Genomic DNA, 25,374 nt, shown 5'->3' with positions numbered 1-25,374 from the left:
GGCCCAATGGCACATGCCTGTAAACTTGGGAGCTCAGGAGGCTGAGGCAGGAAGGAAGATTGCAAGTTCCAGAGCAGTGAATTTAGCAAGATCCTGTCTCAAAACAAAAAATGAAAATTGCTGGGGAGGTAGCTCAGGTTCAATCCCCAGTGCCCCCAAATAAATAAATAAATAAATAAATAAATAATTCGGTTACATACAAATCCATAGTATCTACAGAAAATGCAGTATTTAAAAAATGGATTATGTTGCTGGGCGTGGTGGCACATGCCTATAATCCCAGTGGCTCAGGAGGCTGAGGCAGGAGGATCACGAGTTCAAAGCCAAGCCTCAGCAACTTAGTAAGGTGCTAAGCAACTCAGTTCAGTATGACCCTGTCTCTAAATAGAATACAAACAAAGGGCCAGGATGTGGCTCAGTGGTTAAGGGCCCCCGAGTTTAATCGCTGGTACCAAAAAAGAAAGGGGGGGGATTATGTTCTATACAATATGCATGGTAAACCAACAATGTGTTTTTGGGTTCTGTATTGCTATGTGTAGATTTATTTAATTGCTCTAACTGATATGTACTATTTCACAATAGAACCTTATGTTTTATTTTTTCATTCCTTTCCTGGTGAATGTTTAGGGTATCTCCACATTTTTACAATTGCAGACAAGTCACCACACATAGCCCTGGGCCTGTCTGCTTGAACACCCATGAGTGCTTCTCCAGTGCAGGTCTGGTATGGTCAAATGACAGTTGTGTTGTTATGACTTGTCACAGAGGAAGCTCCAGGCAGCTGCAGGGAGCTTGAGATTTATCTGAAATGTTTCAGTAGTTGTAGATTAATGCACACATTTGGAAGACAATATGTGGTTTTCCAACTAGAACCAGGAATGGAGAAAGGCTCTAGGCCTCCATGATGATCCCTCCGACTCTTACAGGAGTGTCCTCTAATCTTCTTCCACTCAGATGAACCCAGCTGATAGTGAATTCTATGTGACTATGGTGGAGATGACATTTGTGTTCAGTATGATCTGGTCTGTGTGTGCCTCTGTGGATGAGGAGGGCCGCAAAAAGATTGACAGTTACCTCCGGGAAGTTGAAGGCTCCTTTCCCAATAAGGTCAGTGCCCTCAAACCCAGCTGTCCTATTTGTCCCGTTTTTACCGAACCCACTAACATTTCTGATCCTCAGACTCTGCCTGATCTTCTGACGGTGGACCCAGCTCTATTTCCCTCAGCCGCTGAGCATTTTGTGAGCCATGTCTCTGGGCTGGGGAGGGCTGGAGGAAAGCTTTGGTAACCAGACACTCATGCCCTCCTTAGGACACAGTGTATGAGTATTTTGTGAACCCCAAGACACGGAGTTGGACACCATTTGAAGATAAGCTCCCTAAGAGTTGGCGCTATGCTCCAAAGTAAGAGCATGGTCTGGGGGATGCAGAGGGACCCCAGGCTGCAGGTGGTGGGAGATGTTGCAAGAGTGATGGGGTCCAGAGGCAACAGTGAGCCATAGAAGGAGAGGTGTATGCCAGAGAGAGATGACTCTTGAGTAGAGGAAGCAGCATTTAGAGGACTTGGGACGGGGTCTTTAAGGAAGATGCCTCTCTCCAGGCTTCACAGGAGGCAGGATTAGTGACCAGACCATGGTGACACTGGAGGAAGATAAACACTGGGGGGAAGAATGGAATGGGAGCTGCAAAGAAGTGAATGATCCTTGAGACATAGTTCCCATTTCTTTGGCTAGCATCCCCTTCTATAAGATCATGGTGCCCACTGTCGATACTGTTCGTTACAATTACCTGGTAAGCACCTTGGTGGCCAACCAGAATCCTGTTCTGCTGGTGGGTCCTGTGGGAACCGGAAAGACCTCCATAGCCCAGAGCGTTCTGCAGTCCTTGCCCCCGAGCCAGTGGACAGTGCTCATTGTCAACATGTCTGCACAGGTGTGTTGGGGATCCCAGGCCACCAGCTCCCTGAGCTCTCCCTGCCTTCTATCTTCCCCTGGGATCCAATTGCCTGGTTGACACTCCTCTCTGACCCCATATTTCTCCTGGAGGATTCAAGCACCCATTTTATGCCTTTCCACCAGACCACATCCAACAACGTGCAGAACATCATTGAGAGCAGGGTGGAAAAACGAACCAAGGGTGTCTATGTGCCATTTGGGGGCAAAAGCTTGATCACTTTTATGGATGAGCTAAATATGCCAGCTAAGGACACTTTTGGGTCCCAGCCACCCCTGGAGCTGATTCGTCTCTGGATTGACTATGGCTTCTGGTATGATCGCTCCAAGCAGACCATCAAGTACATTCGAGTAAGTATCTGAGAAATTGTGCTCAGGTCTTTGTTCCCTCCTGTGACAGGCTCAGTCTCCACTCCTGGGACCCCAGGCTCTAATCCTCTAACCCTGTATTCCTTTTTACACAGGGGTACCCTGCATTTTCTCCCATGAAATTCTGAGCATATTATTTGTTTTTCTTTCTTTAATCAATGGACAGTACCCATTCAGTTCTGATTTGGGGGGTGCCCATCCACCTGGCACTTAGGGTTAAAAATCTGCCTAATAATATATTCATGTGTTTCTGAGAGTACCCACACATGCACACCCACATGTGTGTGTAAATATATACAGTTTAAAAACAAAAAAAAAGATAAGATCTAAAAGACATAATGAAAATGTTTTACTTACCTGAATTTTATAACTTGGGTACATTGATTTTAATGATGAAATAAAGGCAAATATGTTATTTTAATAATTCTAAAAGAAAATTTCCCCAACCTCTTCTTTCTCTGAATCTTTCCTGCCCACATTACTTCATGCTTCTCCCTCCTTACTCTGTCCCTGTCCCTCTTCCCTCAATTTCCTATCTTCTTCTCTACTCCTTTTTTATCCTCTCTATTCTATTTTTTCTTTTTGGTTATTTAAATTTAAAAAGTTTTTTTGGGGGGGAGTACCAAGGATTGAACTCAGGGGCACTCAATCACTGAGCCACATCCACAGCCCTATTTTATATTATATTTAAAGACAGGGTCTCACTGGGTTGCTTAGCGCCTTACCTTTGCTGAGGCTTGCTTTGAACTTGCGATCCTCCTGCCTCAGCCTCCTGAGCCGCTGGGATTACAGGCATGTGACACCATGCCCAGCTAAAAAGTTTTAATTGACACATATAATTATACATATTTATAGGATATAGTGTGACATTTTGATATTTATATACAATGTGTAATGATCAGATCAGGGAAATTGGCATATCCATCACTTCAAACATTTATCATGTGCGTTGGGAACATTTAAAATCCTCTTCCTAGTCTTTTGAAGCATTCTCCCTATTTCTGTGCTTCATCTCATCCTATCTTCCCCCTGTCTCTGCCCAATCTTGTCTTTGCTGTATAGGACATGTTCCTGATGGCTGCCATGGGCCCTCCTGGCGGTGGACGGACTGTCATCTCCCCAAGGCTTCAGAGTCGTTTCAACATTATCAACATGACCTTCCCCACAGTGAGGCGATAGTGGGGGCTGCCACGAGGGGGACTGTACAGTACAAAACTGTCCCTGTACTAGAGAATGAGGGAGCAAATTGAGGAGAGGGCTAAGGAGCTCTGAGCAGAGTTGCATTCAGGGAGCTGTGACACAGGGAGGTGGGGCCCTTGTCTTCTGGACCAGGAGAGCTATAGGATGGAGTGTGGCTTACTGGCTCTGGAGTATGGATCCTTGAGGCCCCAATGGGCAGAGAAAGCCTGGGGGCTCAAATAGACTTAGGAAGGTAGATCCTGCAAAGTTGAGAGCTGAAAGCAGCACCAGGATTAGGGTGAGGCATGAGGTGGGTGAGGCATGAAGTGGGTGAGGCACTCGCCTCAGTGCAGAATTTAAGGGGCACCAAAACCGAAACAAACAAAAAGTAAGTCTCAAGAGAAATGACATTTAATGCAAAGTGTGTGTGTGTGTGTGTGTGTGTGTGTGTCTGTGTGTGTCTGTGTGTGTCTGTGTGTGTCTGGTACTGGGCATTGACCCAGGGGTTCCTACCACCGAGCTACATCTCCAGCCTTTTTTATTTTTTATTTTGAAACAGGGTCTCACTACATTGCCTAGGCTAGCCTTGAACTTGTGATCCCCCTGCCTCAACATTCTGAGAAGCTGGGATTACAAGAGTGTGCTACCATGTCTAGCAATATTTATAAAAACATTAAAATCAATACCAAAAAATCATGATGAAGATACTGAAATTTTATATAAATACAAGATCAGCACAGTGTAGTGCTTAGCCATAGTGAAGCCTAAGGCAAAAGGAGAAATACGTAATACTGATCCAGCCTTTATTTAGAAGATTTGTATTTATTCATCATGGAGATTTTGCATAATTTTTGATTTTTAAATATTGTACTAAATTTCCTCTCTCTCTTTCTTTTTTCTTTGGGGTGCTAGGGATCAAACCAGGGCCCTGTGCATGCTAGGCAAGCATTCTACCACTGAGCTACACCCTTAGCCCAAGATTCATTTCTCTTGATTTCAGAATTTCTAATTTCCTTTTACTTTTTTTGTTGTTGTTCTGTTTTGTTTTGGTGCCCCCTTAAATTCTGCCCATATGGCAAGCCGTGCACTGTCTCATTCTGCTCCAATCCTGGCCATAGGCCAGAAGCCTTGGAAAGTGAGTCTGAGGTCTCTTTCTAGGAGTCCCAGATCATCCGCATATTTGGCACCATGATCAACCAGAAGCTTCAGGACTTTGAGGAAGAGGTGAAACCCATTGGGAACGTGGTGACAGAGGCCACCCTGGATGTGTACAATACGGTGGTACAGCGCTTCCTGCCCACACCTGCCAAGATTCATTACCTCTTTAACCTTCGAGATATCTCCAAGGTAAACATCAGCCTGATCTTGCCTCTTTTATCTCCTTATAGGCATATCTTCTCAAAATAAGCCTTGGAACTTCATAGCAAACTGAACACTCAAAGCCATCCCTTCCTAAAGTGCCATGTTCTCTACCCTTGCAGCCAAAACTCCTCCAGGGAATCTATTTCCTCCCTCCACCCCAACAGTCGCTTCTCTTCCCCAGGTATTCCAGGGCATGCTTAGAGCCAACAAGGACTTCCACGATACCAAGTCCAGCATCACACGACTCTGGATTCATGAATGTTTCAGGTGACAGGAGTGTGTCAGATTTAGGCTTCCTCAACCTTGCTCCTAACCCCTTCCTTCACCTCTGCCCAACTCTCCCTTCTCCAGGGCCATTCTCCTCCTTAGTCTCAGATCTCATCCCAGCTGCCTCCCAACAGAGTCTTCTCTGACCGACTGGTTGATGCAACAGACATGGAAGCCTTTGTGGGCATCATAAGTGACAAACTTGGCTCCTTCTTTGACCTTACATTTCACAATCTCTGTCCCAACAAACGTCCTCCCATCTTTGGTGAGCTGGGAGCTATGACTGTTGTAGGACTATAGTCTCAGGAGATTGGGGCTGGAGGGAGGGTCACAGGACATGGAGTCCTGATGCCTGAGAACCCTTAGGGGAACTCTGGGGAGGACCAGACACTGGAGGCTGATGTCCTCTTCTCTTGGCCCAGGGGACTTCCTGAAGGAGCCCAAGGTCTATGAAGACCTGACAGATCTGTCGGTACTGAAGGCAGCCATGGAGACTGCATTAAATGAGTACAATCTGTCCCCCACTATTGTACCAATGCAGCTGGTGCTCTTCCGAGAGGCCATTGAACACAGTAAGCATTTGCTACCCCCAGGCCCTCACCCACTGTTCCAATTAAAGGGAATTTCTAAGAAAATAGATTTTCCTTCCCAGGTCTCTCCCAAACTGGGTCCCAAAAGGTGCCCTGCTTCCTGGCCCCAGATGGCCTTTTGTGGATCGATGTTTCATACACAGGGAGAAGGTTAAAAGTTTCAATTGTTATCCAGTGTTCTCACACCTCTTGGCTCATCCACTTCAGTTTTATAGCTTTTTTTATCCCTAGCCAGGGGCTTGGAGGTCCTCTTTTGAGTTTTTCAGCCAATTCATTACCTTCACTTTGGTCCCCAGTCACACGGATTGTGCGGGTGATTGGACAGCCTCGGGGCAACATGCTCTTGGTGGGCATTGGAGGCAGTGGACGCCAGAGTCTAGCCCGCTTGGCCTCATCCATGTGTGATTACAACACCTTCCAGATTGAGGTCACCAAACATTATCGGAAGCAAGAGTTCCGAGATGGTACTGAACAGTTGGGTTTCTGAAACAAAGGAGGGTTGGGGCTTGGAATGATAAATGAGATGCTTCAGTGCCTGCAATGACAAGAGGGGAGAGAGGAAAGCACCTGGCTTGTGTGTGTGGGGGCTGGGGAAGGGTTCCTGAATGTCAGAAAAGGAATCAAGGGCAGAATAGGGAATCTGAAGTGAGTCTGGTCCCTCTCCTCTTCTCCTTCCCTCATCTGGCTAGATATCAAGTGTCTGTATCGCCAGGCTGGGATAGAGCTCAAGACCACGTCCTTCCTTTTTGTGGACACCCAAATTGCTGATGAATCCTTCCTAGAGGACATAAACAACATCCTCAGCTCAGGCGAGGTCCCTAATCTCTACAAGCCTGATGAATTTGAGGAGGTAGGATGCCTTCCACACCATTTGGGTTTTTTTGGTCTTCCTAATTAATCCCTGAGGAACTGTAGATCCAGAATATGCCTTTGGCAACCCCCACCATCCATTTTATGGGCAGGAGATTAAAGGATGGTTCCTCTTCAGTCATCTTCCCCAAGGAATGATGACTGGGAGGGGCTACTTTACCTCCACCCCTGATCAGTCCAGCCTAATCCGCTGCCCACTGATGCTGCCATGGATTTCAGCCCTCTGACACTGTGTGGCTCCTCCAGATCCAGACGCAGATCATAGATCAGGCCCGGGCTGAGCAAGTGCCTGAGTCCTCAGACAGCCTCTTCGCCTACTTCATCGAGCGTGTGCGGAACAACCTGCACATTGTGCTCTGCCTCAGCCCTGTGGGGGACCCCTTCAGGTGATTCCTCTTATAACCTTCTTCTCCTATGTACCCCAGTACTCCTCACGTGGTCTCCTTCCCTCTTTTGGCCTTCCATGCCTTCTGGAAGTTAAGGTCATGAATAGCAGTATGCTCTCCCACTTGGCTCCACCCCATCTCTTTTCCATAGACTGTACCTTCTTTCAGGAAATCTCATGGCTGAGATGGGAGTTCTTCATCCCTTTTGTTAATTATTATTAATAAATTATTGTTATTAATTATTAATTATTAATCAATAGTTAATTGTTAATTTATTAATAATAAATTTTATTAATTTGGTTGGTGATTAAAAACTTTTTTTGATTAGTTGTTTTTAATGTTTAAATGTATGTGTGTGCGTGCTTACACACACACACACACACTGCCAGGCATGGTGGAGCACACCTATAATTCCAGTGACTCTGGAAGCTGAAGCAGGAGGATGACAAATTCCAGGCCAGTCTCATCAACTTACTAAGACCTTGTCTCAAATTAAAAATAAAAAGGTGTGGGGATGTAGCTCAGTAGTAAACACCCCTGGGTTCAATCCCCAGTGTTAGAAAGAAAAAAAAGAAGAAAGAAAGGGAGGGAGATAGGAGGGAGAGGAAAAAAGGCACAAGTATGTAAAGACAATTTGGGTTACTGTTTTTTGTTTTTCTTTTGTAGCAGTATGTATTGGTAGTGGGATTGAACCCAGAGGTACTCTACTACTGAGCCACATCCCCAGCCCTTTTTAGTTTTTATTTTGAGACAGGGTCTCACTAAGTTGCTTAAGCTGACTTTGAACTTGCAATCCTCCTGCCTCAGCCTCCTGGGTCACAGTGATTATAGATACCCATTTTTTAAAATTTTTTTAGTTTTCAATGAACCTTTATTTTATTTATTGATACGTGGTGCTAAGAATCGAACGCAGTGCCTCACACATGCTAGACAAGCACTCTGTCACTGAGCCACAACCCCAGTCCTAGATACCCATTTGCGCTTTTAATATTATGGCATATGGTGAAGTGATCATGTGCTAAGTGCTATGCTAAGTATTTTACACGTGTTACTTTGTTGAATCCCCCAACAGCCTTAGTTTGTATTATTATGCCTCTTTTAGCAGTGAGGAAATTGATGTTCAAAGAGGCTAGATAGATATTTGCTCAAGATTCACGCCTAGCAAAAGTGGATCCAGGACTTTCTGGCCCCAGAGCGCCTGTTTCTTTCTTTTCTTCTTCTCCTTTTCCTTTTCCTCCTCCTTCTTTCTTCCTCCCCCCCCCCCTCTCTCTCTTTCTTTCTTTCTTTTTTTGATACCAGGGATTGAACTCAGGGGCACTAAACCACTAAACCACATCCCTGGCCCTATTTTGTATTTTATTTAGAGACAGGGTCTCACTGAGTGGCTTAGTACCTTGATTTTTGCTGAGGCTGGTTTTGAACCCACAATACTCGTACCTCAGCCTCCCAAGCCGCTGGAACTACAGGCATGCACCACTGTGCCTGGCTCTTTCTTTCTTTCTTTCTTTTGAGACAGGGTCTCACTAAGTTGCTTAGGGTCTGGCTAAGATGCTGAGGCTGGCCTTGAACTTGGCAATTCTCCTGTCTCAGCCTCCCGAGTCACTGGGATTACAGGTGTGCATTACAGCACCTGACTCAGAGCCTGTTTCTAAATGCTGTGCTGGACTAGCTCTGAGGGGACCAAATTTGCAAGAGGATGGGTGTTTAAGTTCCTGGAAAGCAAGGGGATATTGTTCAGCTTTAAAGCCAGGAGCTGGAGGCTACATTGCAAATAGGCTTGATTGTCTCTAAAAACCCTTCCTTCCTCAGGAACTGGATCCGCCAGTACCCAGCCTTGGTGAATGGTACAACTATCAACTGGTTCTCAGAGTGGCCCCAAGAGGCCTTGCTAGAGGTGGCTGAGAAGTACCTCGTGGGAGTGGACCTGGGGACACAGGAAAATGTGAGTCTTTCCTTCTCCTCTCTCATAACACCCCTGACCTGCCTCCCACTTCACCTCCATCTCTTTTGTCTTTCATTCTCTGTTCTTGGCCTCAGATCCACAGGAAGGTGGCCTGGATCTTTGTCACTATGCACTGGTCAGTGGCTAGGTATTCTCAGAAGATGCTGTTGGAACTTCGGAGATACAACTATGTCACACCCACCAACTACCTGGAACTGGTGTCTGGATACAAGAAGTATGAAGAAGAGCAGGCGGTGGAGGGCCAGGAGCCTTATGAGGGAAACTGACAAAATGATGTCATAGGAAATATTCAGGAACTGGCCAAGGGGACCAGCTTGGGGACCTGGGGGCCAAGATAGGATGATCAGATGCAAAGGGTCTTAGTTCTGCCCCAGAAGTTAATATGAGAGAGAGGTGGGGCTTAAATGGGAGGGGCTGCTGCTAGAGTGCCCTGGTTGTGTTCCCCAGGCTCTGAACCCTCTCTACATCCTCTCTGCCCTTATTTTCTGGACAACGTTTCTCGTTTTCTGAACATAATATGATTGGAATATTGCTACCATATACCTAGTCTTTTCACCTCTGCCTTTGATGTCTTCTAGACTTGCTTCCTGCATGGGACAGGTGGCAAAAACAAACTATGTTCCCTCCTACACTCAACACAGTACTTTACAACTGTAAACTGTAAATTGCATTGGGTTTCCCCCACATACCTAGCAGTTTTCCAGTGGACACAGGCTGCGGGGGGAGGTCTTACAATCCAGCTCAGTCTTGATGCTGTCTACCTTCAATTAGAATCAGATCCCACAGGTTAAGATCTCAGTCCCACAAAACTGTTCCTTACTTCATATGCCAGTCCCAAGCCTCAGGTTGTTTTCACCTCAGCTTCTTACCAGCTGACTCTAAATCATGGCTTCCCTGACCTCCTAGCATGGCTCAGAGAACTCAGGAATTTGCTACGTAGGATATTTTTATTGGTGCATTATAACTATACATAATACAAAGTATATTTTAAAGGATATGTATGAACACAGGGTGAGGTTCTGAAGGAACTGGAACACAGGAGCATCTGTCCACATGGAGCCAGGGCACGTCACCCTCCCAGTACATGGATGTTCACCAGCCTGATAGCTCTCTGAGCCCTCCCTCTTGGGTTTTATGGAGGCTTCAATTCATAGCCAGGACTGATTAACTCATTTGCCACTGGTGATCATCTCAACCTTCAGCCCCTCTCCACTTGGATTCCAGGGGATGAGGCTGGAAGTTCCAATCTTCTAATCACAGGATTGATTCCCTGGCAGCCAGCCCCTAACCTGAGGCTATCCACAAGCCCCCAGTTCATCTCACTAGCACACAAAAGACACATTACATTGAAGAGTCCAAGGGTTTTAGAAGCTGTATGCCATATGGACTATATAAATATGTATCGTATTTTAAAGCACAATATCATACCAAAGTTCCCAACAGTTTTATATTTATTAAGTTGCTGAGTGTCTTTTCATATACAAAGCACAATAATTTGCTTTGAAGAATATGATAAATGTAAAAGAAAAACCCACCCATTTATTGGATTCAATATTTTAATTAAGGTGAAAAAAAGTCTTTTTTTTATGGTACTGGGATTTAATCCAAGGGTACCTTACCACTGAGCTATACCCCGCAGCCTCCCACATGGCAGGGATTATAGGTGTGCACCACCATGCCTGTCTAGAAAAAAAGTTATTTGTAATAATGTAATAATGATAGTCAATTCATTCACTCATTTACTGTGTATTTTTGAGCACCTACTATATGTTAGGCACTCTTTTAGATACTTGTAAGCTGCCAGAGATCCTGCCATCTCTGGGGACGTAGGCTTACATTCTACCTTCTGTTTTCTATTTGTCATTCATTGTGATAAGCCCTTGGGCTACATTTTCACCTAGTCAAGAGAATACCCATGAAGTTATTTTTTTTGCCCTGAAGAATGTCGAAAACTTTTTGAATGAGTTGTTCACCTTTTAAAACTTGAGACACTTTGAAAAATCCAGATTTCTAGCTTCTCTTTAAACGTCAGAAATGGTGGCAATCCTAGGCTCCTATTCATTTCCATTGCGGGGGGCGGGGACAGGTTGGAGTGAGGAATGACTGCTCCCTTTGGGGGATTCATGTTTTCCGGTTCACTGCAGCTCACCTGCCTACTGCATACCGGGGAACAGGGGGAGATTCTCAAAGAGAGAAAGTAGTGTGATGGAAATCATCTTTAACAGGCTCATTTTGAAAGTGGTATATAGAATAAATCAAAGGACAAGGAGACAGACTGGTTGGGAAGCTGTTGGCAACCATCCAGGCAGGAAAGGATAAGAAACCGGGTGGTGGGGTTGATGGTAGCAACAGAAAAACAACAGGGTCCAAGACACACAGGAAAGGAAGATGATGTAAGCACCCCCTTCCTGGGACCCCAGCTTTTCCACACGCCATATCCCGCTCTCACCCCCAGGCTGCTGGGAGAAAAAAGGCAGGAGCTACTGGACCAAATCAATAAGCTGCGGACGGGATTGTCTAAGATTGATGAAACTAGGGAAAAGGTGGAAGTGATGTCCTTGGAGCTGGAAGAGGCCAAGAGAAAGGTGGCTGAGTTCCAGAAGCAGTGTGAGGAGTACCTGGTCATCATTGTGCAACAGAAACGGGAAGCAGATGAACAGCAGAAGGTCCCAGCCCTGCCCCTTGTGCCCCATTCCTCCAGGGTCCTCTGGGAAGAGGCTTTGGAGTCCCCATCAGTGGCTGCACTAGAGAATATGCCTCCCACTTTGGAAATTTTGTTTAGCTTTCTCTTTCACCCTTCCTACCCTGTCACCCCTACCTTTCCCCAAAGCAAAGACAAGACCCCCTGGTTCTCTTTTTATCCTTAGGCTGTAACAGCCAACAGTGAGAAGATTGCTATTGAGGAAGTCAAGTGTCAGCAGCTGGCTGACAATGCCCAGAAGGATCTAGAGGAGGCATTGCCTGCTCTGGAAGAGGCCATGCGGGTACCAGGGGCTGGTGCCAGGATGGGTGCTGGGAGTGGGATAGAGGCTGGCCTTTGTCTCAAAATCCCTGGGAAAGTAGGAAGAAGTGGTTCCTCAGTTAGGCCCTGTATCTTACTGCCTGAGTTGACTCTGGCCCAGCTCCCTGAGTGAACCCCTTTTCCCAGGCCCTGGAATCTCTGAACAAGAAGGATATAGGTGAGATCAAGTCTTACGGACGGCCCCCTGCCCAAGTGGAGATAGTGATGCAGGCAGTCATGATTCTTCGGGGCAATGAGCCCACATGGGCAGAGGCCAAGCGGCAGCTAGGTAAGCAAGAGAACCACAAGGCAATTGGCTTCTGTTCACCCAGTGTTCATTTATCCACTGCTGTGCATCAGAAAGAGCAATAAATGAGGCATCATACTCACCCTCAAGGGCATAGAGCGAAAGAGGAAAGAGAAGATGTAAATATCAGTTAGGATTCTTTGGTTATAAGTAAAAGAAACAGCTATCTTACTATAAACAAACAGCAACAAAAAGATTGTCATAAAAAAATACAGGAATGTATTGCAGAATCCAAGAACAGGAATATCTTTGGCACCGCCTCCTCCACCCCAAGGGGACAAGAATCCGGGAAGGAGAAATAGACTCTTTTCATTCAGTGTTTTTTTTTTCTGCCCTGGAAGAAAATGCAAACCACATAGAAAGAAGGGTGTGTAGGCCTCAGTGTTTTAAAGGTAAGTGATAGGAGATAAGGCTGGGGAGACTGTGGTGGCCCTAGGGGCTGCGAGGTTACTAGAGAAGGGAGCAAGGTCAGAGAAGTGAACTAGGGAGGAGGTCAGAACTGAGCCCAGGAGAAGCCTGGCTATGCCTAGGTAGTGGCAGTAAAGCGTGACACTGAGGATGAGGTTAAGCCTCTTGCTGAGGCCCTTACATCTGTCACCCCACAGGGGAACAGAACTTCATCAAGTCCCTGATCAACTTTGATAAAGACAATATCTCAGATAAAGTGCTGAAGAAGATCGGGGCCTACTGTGCCCAGCCTGACTTCCAGCCTGACATCATTGGCCGAGTCGCCCTGGCCGCCAAGTCCCTTTGCATGTGGGTGCGGGCCATGGAGGTGAGCTGTGGTTGAGGTGGCTGGAGGCAGGCCCTGGAGAAAGCTAGGGGGACAGCAGACCCAGACAGAGGGAGGCTCCCCTGTGTGTGAGTGGGTTGGTGGGCGACCCTCAGCCTGATTCTCTCCCTGCAGCTTTATGGGCGGCTGTATCGGGTGGTGGAGCCCAAGAGGATCCGAATGAATGCCGCCCTAGCCCAGCTTCAGGAGAAGCAAGCCGCCCTTGCTGAGGCCCAGGAGAAGCTGCGGGAGGTGAGCCTCACTCCTGTTTTTTTCCACAGCTGTCTCTCACTCTGATTTCTGGAACACTTCCCCATCTGATTCCACCCCGCTCTCCTGCGACCTGTGTTTTCCCAGTCCTGTCCCCCTCCCACTATATGCCCTGTTTACATTGGGCTGCCTCTGGCTCAGAAAGCTGAGCCAGTTGCAGTGTTGAAAAGGCTCAAAGGGCACTATCACCCAGGAAGTCCTTTCAGAGATCCATTTGGAATCACTGGCCTCTGTCACAGTGTTTGGAGATAGGCCCTGGGTTATTGACTGATAAAATCTGTAGGGAAAATCAGTCTTTGCCTGGAGAAGAATGGAAGGAGAGAGAGAGAGAGAGAGAGAGAGAGAGAGAGAGAGAGAGAGAGAGAGAGAGAGAGAGAGAACCATTTCCATGGCCCTGGCATATGTGAGGATACCTGTGCCTGTGCTTGGGTAGGGCTGTGGCTGTGTCAGATGCCAAGGGGATTAGACAACCCTGACGGTGATTTCCTACAAGATGTACAGACAAGTAACTCTCAAACCAGGCATAATGGTCAAATGCTTTTACCAGAGTAATTCAAGCTTGGTGTGATGGTACACATCTATAATCCCAACTACCTGGGGGGCTGGGGCAGGAGGATCCCAAGTTCAAGGCCCCAGGGGCTGCAAGGTTACAGGGGCTACACCTTCATTATGTAACCATTCTCCCTTTGAAGAACAAGATTGTTTCCAATCTTTTGATCTTCACTATCCTCTAATTTTGTTGATGCTATCTTTATAACATTTTAAAAATATTTTTAGTTGTAGATGGACACAATACCTTTATTTTTATGCGGTGCTGAGGATCAAACCCAGTACCTCACACATGCTAGGCAAGCACTACCACTGAGCCACAGTCTGGTAAACTTAGCCTGTCCTAAGATTTAAATAAACAAACAAACAAACAAACAAAGAACCAGAGATGTAGCTGAAGGTAGAGCACAATATATGTGACAATATATGTGAGACCCTGGGTTCCATCTTTAGCACCACCAAAACAACAAGAACAACAACAACAACAACAACAAAATGTAAACAAAAAACCCTCAGGGACTGTGATTGTGGCTCAGTGGTAGAGCACTCACCTAGCATGCATGAGGCACTGGGTTCCATCCTCAGCACCACATAAAAATAAAATAAAGATATTGTGTCCACCTAAAACTAAAAAATAAATAATAAAAAAGCTCTCAGAATTCTGCCAGTCTATCATTTGATTTTTCTACTATTGACTTAATAGATAATACAACTATATGGCTAAAGTAATACAGCCACATGGTTTGAAATTCAAAAGGCCCAAAAGAATATCGGATAAGAAGTCTCCTTCCCACTTCTGCTCTGTAGCACCCACTTTCCCCCAATGATAGCAATTGATATTACAAATTCTTGTTCCAAAGGTGTCTAAGCTTATGTAAGTAAATACATATATTTCTTTTTCTTTTTTTTCTTACATTATACACACTAGTCCAAACCTTACTATTTTATTTACCTATAAACTGAAGATTTGTTTTATATCAACATATTACAGAATTTCTCTCTCTTTTTATTGCTGCATGATATTCCAATGGATAGTTACACCATCATTTATGTAACCTTTCTCCCTTTGATGGACAAGATTGTTTGTTTCCAATCTTTTGATCTTCACTATCCTCTAATTTTGTTGATTTTATCTTTATATAGTCATTTAAAAAAAATTAACTGTAGATGGATACAATAGCTTTATTTTTATGCGGTGCTGAGGATCAAACCCAGTACCTCACACATGCTAGGCAAGCACTACCACCCACAATCCCAGCTGGTCATACACCTTCAAATACTTCAAAACATTTGGAAAACATCTGATCCAACTTTCTCAAATGGGCTGACCAGCCTGAGGCTTAGTGAGACTAAGTACCTTGCCCAGGTCACTGGCTATTTCCTGACAGAGTAGGGGTTCGACCTCATGTTTCCAACTCCATGGTACACTGCCCAGGGTTTGTTCCTGTCTTTTATTGCAGTAGGAGTCTTTATTGTCAGAAGTAGAGCTACCCTTAGGCCTCTTCTGGTCCTGCCTGTGCAGAGAACCCTACCAGGCCAGGTAAACAGGCTTGTGTCTGTACCTGCTCCTCCACTGCTCCATTCCTGCCTACACTGGCCCCTCCCGACCTCTCAGGAAACCTTCACTCTTTTTACTCTCTCTTTTCCGAGAGTGAATAGTCACAGGTGTAGCAATTCATTTGGAAAGATTTCTCATTCAGATGAATCATATCCTGGGCTAACTAATTAGGGGTTGTTCCCTTTGCATGTGAAAAGATGAGACCTCTGAAGTAAACTGCCAACAGTTCATTCATTGGACAAGCGCTCAGTGTTAGGTCTCTTGGTGGAGGATCCATTTATACCCAAGAATCCCTAATTGATAAGAGTATGCAGACAGGAGATCTGGGCACAGTGGGATGTACCTGTTGAACTGGCTACTTGGGAGGCTGAGGCAGGAGGATCACTGGAGCTCAGGGATTCAAGGCCAGCCTGGGCAACATAGCAAAACCCCATCTCAAAACAAAATAGAACAAAACAAAAAGAGTTTAGGCAGACAGAACCTAATGTTCTCCCCATTACTGATAAAAGGCTATGTAGTTTAAGAACCAAATGCATCTTTTAGCAGAACCTAAGATCTAGGACTGTGCCAATACTAGAGCCCCACCCCAGGCCCATCAAGTAATAATCCCTGGAAGAGCCTAGGAATCTTCATTTTAAGAGCTTCCCTGTTAGAGCCAACCAGGGATAGGAACACAGTGCTAGGGCCCCCCTAGACTACATATCAATGCCAATCCTGAATGAACAGTAAATACTTACTTGTTTGGGGTCATGAAAATATATTTTCCCCAATTAAAAAAAATTTAGTTGTATATGGACACATTACCTTTATTTTGTTTTTATGTGGTGCCAGGGATTGAACCCAGTGCCTCATGCATGCTAGGCGAGCACTCTACCACTAAGCCACAAACCCAGGCCCCCAATTTTAAAAAAATAATTCAGTCCTTTATTTTAACTGTATGACACTTTACAAAACTACTTTCACTTGTTGTTGTTGTTGTTTTACCAAACCTATTGGGGCCCCCTGGTTTTGAGGATCTCACAGAGATACAAGCTTGCAGGCTTTGCTTCAATCTGCAAAGACTGCCATGCTTGAAAACTGCGAGAATTATTACAGAGTCCGAGAGCATGTGTGTGGTAAGGGTTCCATCTGCATTCTCTACAGCAGTTCTCCCCTGTTAATGCTCAAGGTCTTCTCTTTGAATAAATAAGAAGCCTTCAATTTCATGAAGGTAGTAAGTCTTGGTTAAACACTAAGCACCTTCTTTCCCCTCTTGAGTCCAAACACACACAAGTAACAACGTAATGAAGACAGTGAAAAATCTACACGCCTTTAGTCCTGCATGTACTAGCTGGCAGACTTTTTGCACAATACTGAATCGCACCAAATCTCTGTTTCCTCATCTCCAAAATAGGTTTATTGTGATAGATTTCTTCTTCATGACGTTATAAGATTTTATTTAAATTCCATGATAACCAATGTGGAATATTTGCACTAAATAAATAAATGGTAGCTATTATGATCATCAATATTACAGATTACAATATGCCAGGCCTCTGAATACTCTAAAGCTTTTGTACTAGATATGATCTAATCTGCTGTCTTACATTGAAACTTTGAATTTAATTCCAGATGTTATTTGCCCAGGGAAGGGCTAATAAATAATAAATAAACATACTATTTTGTTTAAGATTGGGGAGGTCACAGTTCCTAAATACCCAAGCCCAATTTTGATAAGCAGCAAGGGTTACAAACCACTGGCTTAGAGATTGCCCCCAGAAGGCTCTGAGATGGATCAGAACAGGATCTTAATCTACTTCAAGGCAACTGTAGCCCCAGTGTGGAAAATTCACTTTCATTCCTATTTTCCATTCCAAATTATGTTTGGTCACATGGTTCAACATAGTATATCCAGAGGTTGGCAGTATGACTAAATGACAACATTAAAGCAGCAAATCTAATATTCTGTCCATTGGCACCTAAAATGACCTAATCCTGCTTCTACCTCATCAGCAATAACGGCTGTGGTTCTATATTGTTGCTCTAGCGGTCTTTATCCTGAGATTTCCCCTTCTGTGTTAAGGTCACCCTTAATATTTCTTCCCTTTGCCCAGGTCAAAGTGATCCAAGCCCAGTTTCCTTGAAGCTGCCCTGCTTCAAACTGTGCTGCCTCTGTAGAAGCAGCACTCACCTGTGAACAAAGCCGCAGTCCCCTGCCAAGGTCAAAATAACACAAGGTTGGCATAAAGCCTTCTGCTCTGGCTGCGTGGTTAAAGGTCAACCCCATATGATCTCATACAAGCCTCTACAGACCACTTTAGTCCAGACAACTGTGCACACCTACAAATTCTAGCCCCAAGCAAATCTTCTCAGTGGGTTTTTTTCTGGTTTGCAGATATATTCTTGAGAAGATCCAACTGGTAGCCAGGTTCTATGCCTCGGTTCTAAACAAATTGAGAAACAGTTTGATAACACATGATAGCATGTGCCTGTAGTTCCAGTTACTCGGGGAGACTGAGGCAGGAATGTCACCTGGGCCCAAGAGTCTGGGGCCAACTTGAGCAAGATTCCATTTCAAAACAAAAACAAACAAACAAACAAAAATAAATAAAGAAAAAAAAAGTTTGGCCAAAATGTCCCCCTTTATAACCTGTAGGGACACAAGTTGAAGGATATAACATCTGTAGGCAAGTGGCCCCACTGGTAGTAGCCCCAAATTTTAGATGGAATTGCCTGATCTTAGGCAGTGCTGAGCTGGGCAGGCCCCCCACACCCTGATGGAACCGAGGGGAACTTGTACTTTCTGTGTTCTGCTCATTCCTAAAATGAAACTGAGTTTATTTGAACATCCTTAGTTTATTCTTCCCAGTTTCAATTAGAGCAGTCCTATGCCTTTCCTGGAGAAGGTGTAAGTGAGTAAAAGGGTGGAAGAAGTCTTCCAATAAGCAAGGGAACACGATAAAAAATTGTAACAAGCTGAGTGTGGTGGCACACACTTGGGATCCCAGTGACTCAGAGAGGCAGGAGCGTTGTAAGTTCAAGGCCAGACTGGGCAACTTAGCGAGACCCTGTCTCAAAAAAGAAAAAGGACTTGGGGTTCAGCTCAGAGGTAGGGCTCAATCCCCAGTACAAAATCAGTCCTCCATGCTTATCTCCAAGCTGGTTACAAAGGTTGAATGTCACAATGCCATTACAAATACAAACAAAATATGATCCCAGAGAAGGGAAAACATTACATCAGTTTACAGAAAAGAATGCAAACTTAATCTAATTGGTACCATCAGAATGAAGAAATCATATACACAAAACAAGGATTGGAATGGTAAGAGGGAAAATCCAAACAGAGAGAAAGAAAAATTTGTGGGAAAAATTTCCTCCGACAGTGCTGGGGATGGAACCCAGGGCATTCGCACATGCTAGTCAAGTGCTCTACTACTGAGTTATATCCCCAACCCCTATGGGATATTTTAATATTATTGAAGTATGACATCCAAAAGAAGAGTGGCAAAATAGTGTCAACGAATATAATATAAAAAGACAGAAAATATGATAGGGATATGAGAGACAATCCAACCAATGAGAATTTCTGAAAGAAAAATACAGAATCAAGGGTAACATAGAAATATTTAGCAATCGGTTTGAGTGTACATGACTGATTCAAGTATGCCTGGGTCAGAAGCAACTGAGTCAGACACTGGTGCTCAGCATCTGGGCATCTGCTCAGATCATGATACCATCAACACTGCTTGTGACGTTCAACTTTTGGAATCCGCCTGGAGACAAAACATGAGGACTCATCTTAGACTCCGAATGTAGGTGTGGTCAACCCTGACAATGTAAAAATGAAAGTACAGCTGAAAAAGTTGAAGGGGGTGCAGGGGTGGGTGAGGGAAAGAATAGGCAATACTCCTGAAGCTGAAGGGGTTTTTTGTTTGTTTGTTTTGAATATATACATATGTGTGTGTGTATTTTTAGTTGTAGATGGACACAATACCTTTATTTATTAATTTATTTATTTTTATGTGGTGCTGAGGATCGAACCCAGGGCCTCACACATGCAAGGCAAATGCTCTACCACTGAGCTACAATCGTAGCCCCAAGGGTTTTGTGATGCTGGGGACTAAACCCAGGGCCTTGTGCATACTAAGCACACGCTGTACCACTGAGCTATATTCCCAACCCCATAAACTGAGGGTTTTTTTGTATTTTTATAACAGGGATTGAACCCAGAGGCACTTAACCACTAAACCATATTCCCAGCCCTTTTTTAAAAATTTAGAGACAGGGTCTTGCTAAGTTGCTTAAGGCGTCGCTACGTTTCTAAGGCTGGCTTTGAACTCGTGTGATCCTCTTGCCTCATCCTCTTGAGCCACTGGAATTATAGGCGTGCACCACCATGCCCAGATAAACTGAAGTTTTCAACGTTATTTAAAGCGAAAAAGGTAACCAGTAGAAACCAGGTATGGTGGTGCATGCCAAGCTCAGCTACTGGGAATGCTGAGGTAGGAGATTACAAGTTCTAGGCTAGCCTAGGCAACTTAGCAAGACCCTGTCTCAAAAAAATAAAAAGGACTAGGATTGTACCTCTGGGGTAAAGCAGCCCTAGGATCAATCTCTAGTACCAAAATAAATAAATAAATAAATAAATAAATAAGGCTGGGAATGGGGACTGGGGCTGTAGCTCAGTGGTAGAGTGCTTGCCTCACACGTGTGAAGCACTGGGTTCAATCCTCAGCACCACATAAAAATAAAGAGAGAGAGAGAGAGAGAGAGAGAGAGAGAGAGAGAGAGAGAGAGAGAGAGAGAAAGAAAGAAAGAAAGATATTGTGTCTATCTACTAGAAAATACTTGAAAAAAAAAAAAAAGCTGGGAATGTAACTCAGTGGTCTCTGGTGGGAGAAGAAAAGATAACCAGTAGAAGAACTAAAACTATTAGTAAAGAGAAAGGAGAGTGGTATGGAGGTATAAGCCCCTGGGTTCAATAATATAAATTGATATGTGAGGAAAAGCAGTATTAAATATACTCTTGTGTGTATAGAAGACCTTTGGAAGGAGATAAAGAAGCGGGTTACATTGGCTGCCTCTAGAGAAGAGGTCTGGGTAGGTGGAAGGTGGGAACAAGATCTGGAGGAAGACTTTCCTGGTCCTGATGTTCTTATGCCTTTTGAATTTTTAAATTCCTATTCACAGAGTAAACAATTAAACGTAAAAAGAAAAAGCAGGATAAGGATGTACTTAGGCGTGTTCAAGGATATTTATTATACAGCATGCTGAATAATAGAAGGTTAGGAAAAGACAAATGTGTCCCCATAGATTGGTTAACAAGTTATGGATCAATCACAAGATTTTTTTTTTTTTTTTTTTTGCAGCTGTTAAAAAGAATGAGGCAGGGGTGGGGGAGGGCACAGCTCAGTGGAGAGAGCAGCGCTTGCATAGAATGCACAAGGCCCTGGATTCTGTCCCCAGCACTGAAAAAACAAATAAAAACACCCCCCAAATAGTAAAGTAATCTGGGCACTGTGATCCCTGCATGTAATCCCAGTAACTCAAGAGGCTGAGGCAGGAGAATAGCAAGTCCAAGGCCAGCCTGTGCAAATCAGCAAGACTCTGTCTCAAAATAAAAATAAAGAGGGTGAGAATGTAGCTCACTGATAGAGCACCCCTGCGTTCAATCCCCAGTACCACATTAAAAAGAGAAAAAGATTAAAATAAAAAAATAAATAAAAAGGACAAAGACTGGGGCTGGGGATGTGGCTCAAGTGGTAGCGCACTCGCCTGGCATGCGTGTGGCCCGGGTTCGATCCTCAGCACCACATACCAACAAAGATGTTGTGTTGTGTCCGCCGAGAACTAAAAAAAAAAATAAATATTAAAAATTCTCTCTCTCTCTCTCTCTCTCTCTCTCTCTCTCTCTCTCAAAAAAAAAAAAAAAACAAAAAAAGGAGCAAAGTGCAGAACAGTATCATAGTGTGTAACCATTTATTTAGAATTCCATCCATTTGGGTCTGGGCAGTGTGGGACATACCTGTAATCCCAGCCACTAAAGAGGCTGAGGCAGAAGGATCCCAAATTCAAGATAAGCCTCAGCAACTTAGCAAGGCCCTGTCTCTAAATTTATTTATTTGTGCTTGTGCTTTCATACTGTTTGCTTATGTGGGCAATGTGCTACAATCCACATTTATTCTCATATACAACAACCCAGACAAGGCTCCAGAGGGTTGAAACTCACTTGGTATCACTCCTTCCTCAGTCTCCTGAGGAGCTGGGATTACAGACACGTGCCACCATGCCCATTTCTTATAACAGGTTTTTCATTTTGTGCGTATATATCTCATAAAAAAAAAAAAACAGAAAAGATAACAAGGCCACATGCAAACTAAACAAAATATAGAACTATCAAGTGGTATGGATGCCTCCCCAGAGACATATCTCCACAGGAAGTCAAATTACTATCAGAATGTTGCTGATGAGAGTGGCCTTAGTACAGGAAGGGATCACATGATCCTGGTGACAGGCCTCTCAGTGCAAAAGCCACCAGATGCATGCTCCATCAGGGCTAGACCTGACATGTTTAAGGGGCCAGGACACCCTCTACTGTGGGGGGCCCCCAGACAGCTGGCATTCCCTCTGAATGGTCCAGCTGACTATGCCCACTCTGGGTGATACTTTCTTTCTTTCTTTTTTTTTTTTTTTTTGTAGTGCTGGGGATTGAACTCCCATGCATGCTGGGTAAACGATCTACCACTGAGCTGTATCTCTTAGCCTAACACCTTTCTTTCTTTCTTTCTTTCTTTCTTTCTTTCTTTCTTTCTTTCTTTCTTTCTTTCTTTCTTTCTTTCTTTCAACATAATACCTTTATTTTTATTTATTTATTTTTATGTGGTGCTGAAGATCGAACCCAGTGCCTCATAAGTGCTAGGCAAGCACTCTACCACTGAGCTACAACCCTACCCCAGACACTTTTTTTCTTTAGAAATTAATATCTTATAACTATCTGACACTGAAGCTGAACCTATAGGCCTAGAGGTGACATTTTGAATTTCCACTTTGTCTTAAAAAATATTTTTTGGAGAGCTGTTCATCCCCTTTCCAAGTGCTTGCGCTCCCATACTGCTTGCTTATCTGGGCATTGTGCTATGATTCACATTGACTCTCATTTACAACAACCCAGACAAGGCTCCAGAGGGTTGAAACTCACTTGGTATCACTCAGTAAGAACTGAGTTATTTCTCCTTTATAATAGTGGGAATATTTCCAAGGTTGCAAGCTGATTCTCCCAGTGGGGAGTGGGACACAACCGGGAGGGAGCTAATGTTTATAGTATGCACTCAGTGTGTCACCCCACCCCCATGTTCCTCATGGCAAAAAGAGCAGGCAATACAGTCTGTACCCCAGCCCAGTGACAGCAGGCCATCAAGGCCCACACACAGGATCTTGGACAAGGCTGCACCAGTCCTTTGCTTTTGAATGAGGTGAAGGATTCAACCTTCCTAGTGGCCGTGGGTTGAGGCAGGCTTACCCAACATACACAGGTCTTCCCAGGTGCCCAGCTCTGGTGTGGGCAGGGCCTAAGACTTGGCTCTTTCTCTTGCCCGGACTTTCTCTTCTTAAGAGTTTGTTTCTAACTTTTACTTCCTCTTGTAAACTTCTTCCTGAGATATAGCCTCTGGCATAGAGCAACAATTGTTTCTACACTATCTGAACCTAGCTTGCCAACCTATATAATGTGTTTTATCTATTTATTTATTTTAGTTGTAAATGGATACAGTATCCTTTTTAAAAAACACCTTTATTTTTTTAATTGATTTATATGAAGTGCTGAGGATCCAACTCAGGGCTCTGCACTAGGCAAGCGCTCTACCACTGAGCCACAACCCCAGCCCGGATAAGTATCTTTTTATGTTTTTATTTTTATGTGGTGCTGAGGATAGAACCCCGTGCCTCACATGTGTGAGGCAAGTGCTCTGCCCATGTGGTTTATTTTATTTTATTTTTTAAGACTTCAGGAATAGTTCATTTATTTTCAAATAGTTTTTGGCAATAACAATTTTTATATCTATCATTGATTTATTAGGAGATAGACATTTCTTTCAACATGTTTATATTATTTTAAATCTTTACAATTATAACTCAGAGAAAAAATTATTATGCTTATTTTATTTTTTAAAATTTTTTTCTATTGATTTTATTATTTTTTTAAATACACGACAACAGTGGAATGTATTACAATCCTCATTATACATATAGAGCACAATTTTTCGTATCTCTGTATATACCATGTGGTTTATTTTTATTTTGCAGTACTGGAGATGGATCTCAGGGCCTGGTGCATGCTAGGCAAGCACTTTACCACTGAGCATATCTCCAGTTTCTTCTGTGTTTTATCATGCTTCAAGAAGGTCTTTGTCCCATACCCAGCCTTGAGTTTTATTGCCCAAGTAGTTTCTGGGCTCTAGGACAGGGCGGTGGACAGAAGGGAAAGGAAACTATTGTATTTCCCTTACTCCTCATGTCAGTCCTATAGGATAGTTATTATTCTTATTGTCCATATGAGGGAAACTGAGATTCAAAGAGAGTACTTCACCCAAGGTCAGAAGGCTACCAAGTGGCAGACATGATTTGAACTGGAACCATCTGGCCTTGAGCCCAGCACTCCATGCTCTGTTCTCTAATCCCTCCAAGGTGGCGGAGAAGCTGGAGATGCTAAAGAAGCAGTACGATGAAAAGCTGGCACAGAAGGAGGAGCTTCGTAAGAAGTCTGAAGAGATGGAGCTCAAGCTGGAGCGGGCCGGGATATTGGTGTCTGGGTTGGCTGGTGAAAAGGCCCGATGGGAGGAGACAGCAAAGGTGAGATGGGTCACAGCACCAGACTCCCCTTCTGCTCATCCTGCCCATTCCTAGAGAGCCATCCCCTTACCTCTGAGGGACAGTTAGGGAAAACAAGGTCACCTGGGTGTAGAGAAATCCAAGAATAGGCGGGTGGGAATCCTCCCCTCCCTCTCCTCACTTGTGGGGAAAATATGGAAGGAAAGGTGTTTATACCTTTGGGGGTCTGCTTCAGTGTTTGGACAGGGCTGAAAACACACAGAAGAACAGCCTGCTGACCTGACAGACCACAGATATATGCCCTCTTGTCTCTACCTCTCTGTTGTTATCACCAGAGCGTAAACATGGCTGTCAGAGGTGGGAAACTCCAAAGTGATTACAATCAGGCTAGAGATCTTCAGAGCACAAAAGTTTAAGGGAAGGGAAAGAGTCTCTTTGATCTAGATGGGGTCCAGGGGGAAGTGCCTTCAAAAGCATTCCAAGTGTCTCCCAAAGGCCTGGGGCCCAGACGGCTTATACCTGCCTACTGTCTGCCAGGGCCTGGAGGAGAACCTGGGATACCTGGTGGGAGACTGTCTCCTGGCGGCTGCCTTCCTGTCCTATATGGGACCCTTCTTGACTAACTACAGGGATGAGATTGTCAACCAAATCTGGATGAAGAAGGTGAGATGCGTGGGGCCTAGGTATGGAAGATAAATGAGCTCTTAGGGTGGGCTCTGGGAGCCAGGGCCTCTGGGAATATTAAGAGGTATAAGGATACTGCTGGACTCAAGCTGAAGTTTGGGATCCTTCTCTCCCCAGATCTGGGAGCTTCAGGTTCCTTGCTCACCTAATTTTGCCATTGAGAACTTCCTGACCAATCCTACCAAAGTTAGGGACTGGAACATCCAGGGGTTGCCCTCAGATTCCTTCTCCACTGAGAATGGCATCATTGTTACCCGTGGCAACAGGTAAGGATGTCGTAAGGAGTAAGAAGCAGAGGAGGGACAGAGCCTATCTCCTAAATGACACTTCCTCCTTCAGGTGGGCCCTCATGATCGATCCTCAGGCCCAGGCCCTGAAATGGATTAAGAACATGGAGGGAAGCCAGGTATAAAACTGGGGGGCTAATTGGGTCACCCCAATAGAATCCTCTCCCAGGCCTCTTCCTGAGGTTCTGTCCTGGGACTTGGTATC

At 44.5% G+C, this 25,374-nt stretch overlaps 1 protein-coding gene across 2 annotated transcripts in view; it reads left to right on the top strand.

The window, feature by feature from the left end:
• Dnah2 (dynein axonemal heavy chain 2) overlaps window positions 1-25,374 on the top strand; it is a 103,744-nt gene that overhangs the window by 61,802 nt on the left and 16,568 nt on the right. For both annotated transcript variants that reach the window (XM_026390568.2, XM_077800793.1), the window contains exons 45-67: window positions 955-1,107; window positions 1,311-1,402; window positions 1,732-1,930; window positions 2,077-2,301; window positions 3,382-3,486; window positions 4,657-4,845; window positions 5,042-5,127; window positions 5,262-5,392; window positions 5,550-5,699; window positions 6,014-6,181; window positions 6,407-6,567; window positions 6,834-6,973; window positions 8,783-8,915; window positions 9,011-9,150; window positions 11,392-11,602; window positions 11,804-11,920; window positions 12,085-12,226; window positions 12,850-13,019; window positions 13,152-13,268; window positions 24,055-24,219; window positions 24,736-24,861; window positions 25,000-25,148; window positions 25,222-25,288. In XM_026390568.2, coding sequence (XP_026246353.2) covers window positions 955-1,107; window positions 1,311-1,402; window positions 1,732-1,930; window positions 2,077-2,301; window positions 3,382-3,486; window positions 4,657-4,845; window positions 5,042-5,127; window positions 5,262-5,392; window positions 5,550-5,699; window positions 6,014-6,181; window positions 6,407-6,567; window positions 6,834-6,973; window positions 8,783-8,915; window positions 9,011-9,150; window positions 11,392-11,602; window positions 11,804-11,920; window positions 12,085-12,226; window positions 12,850-13,019; window positions 13,152-13,268; window positions 24,055-24,219; window positions 24,736-24,861; window positions 25,000-25,148; window positions 25,222-25,288 — 3,336 coding nt within the window. The remainder of the gene's footprint in view (window positions 1-954; window positions 1,108-1,310; window positions 1,403-1,731; window positions 1,931-2,076; window positions 2,302-3,381; window positions 3,487-4,656; window positions 4,846-5,041; window positions 5,128-5,261; window positions 5,393-5,549; window positions 5,700-6,013; window positions 6,182-6,406; window positions 6,568-6,833; window positions 6,974-8,782; window positions 8,916-9,010; window positions 9,151-11,391; window positions 11,603-11,803; window positions 11,921-12,084; window positions 12,227-12,849; window positions 13,020-13,151; window positions 13,269-24,054; window positions 24,220-24,735; window positions 24,862-24,999; window positions 25,149-25,221; window positions 25,289-25,374) is intronic.

This window comes from Urocitellus parryii, chromosome 7, assembly GCF_045843805.1.
Source record: "Urocitellus parryii isolate mUroPar1 chromosome 7, mUroPar1.hap1, whole genome shotgun sequence".
Taxonomy (NCBI): domain Eukaryota; kingdom Metazoa; phylum Chordata; class Mammalia; order Rodentia; family Sciuridae; genus Urocitellus; species Urocitellus parryii.
This window is presented reverse-complemented; position numbering and strand designations above follow the sequence as displayed.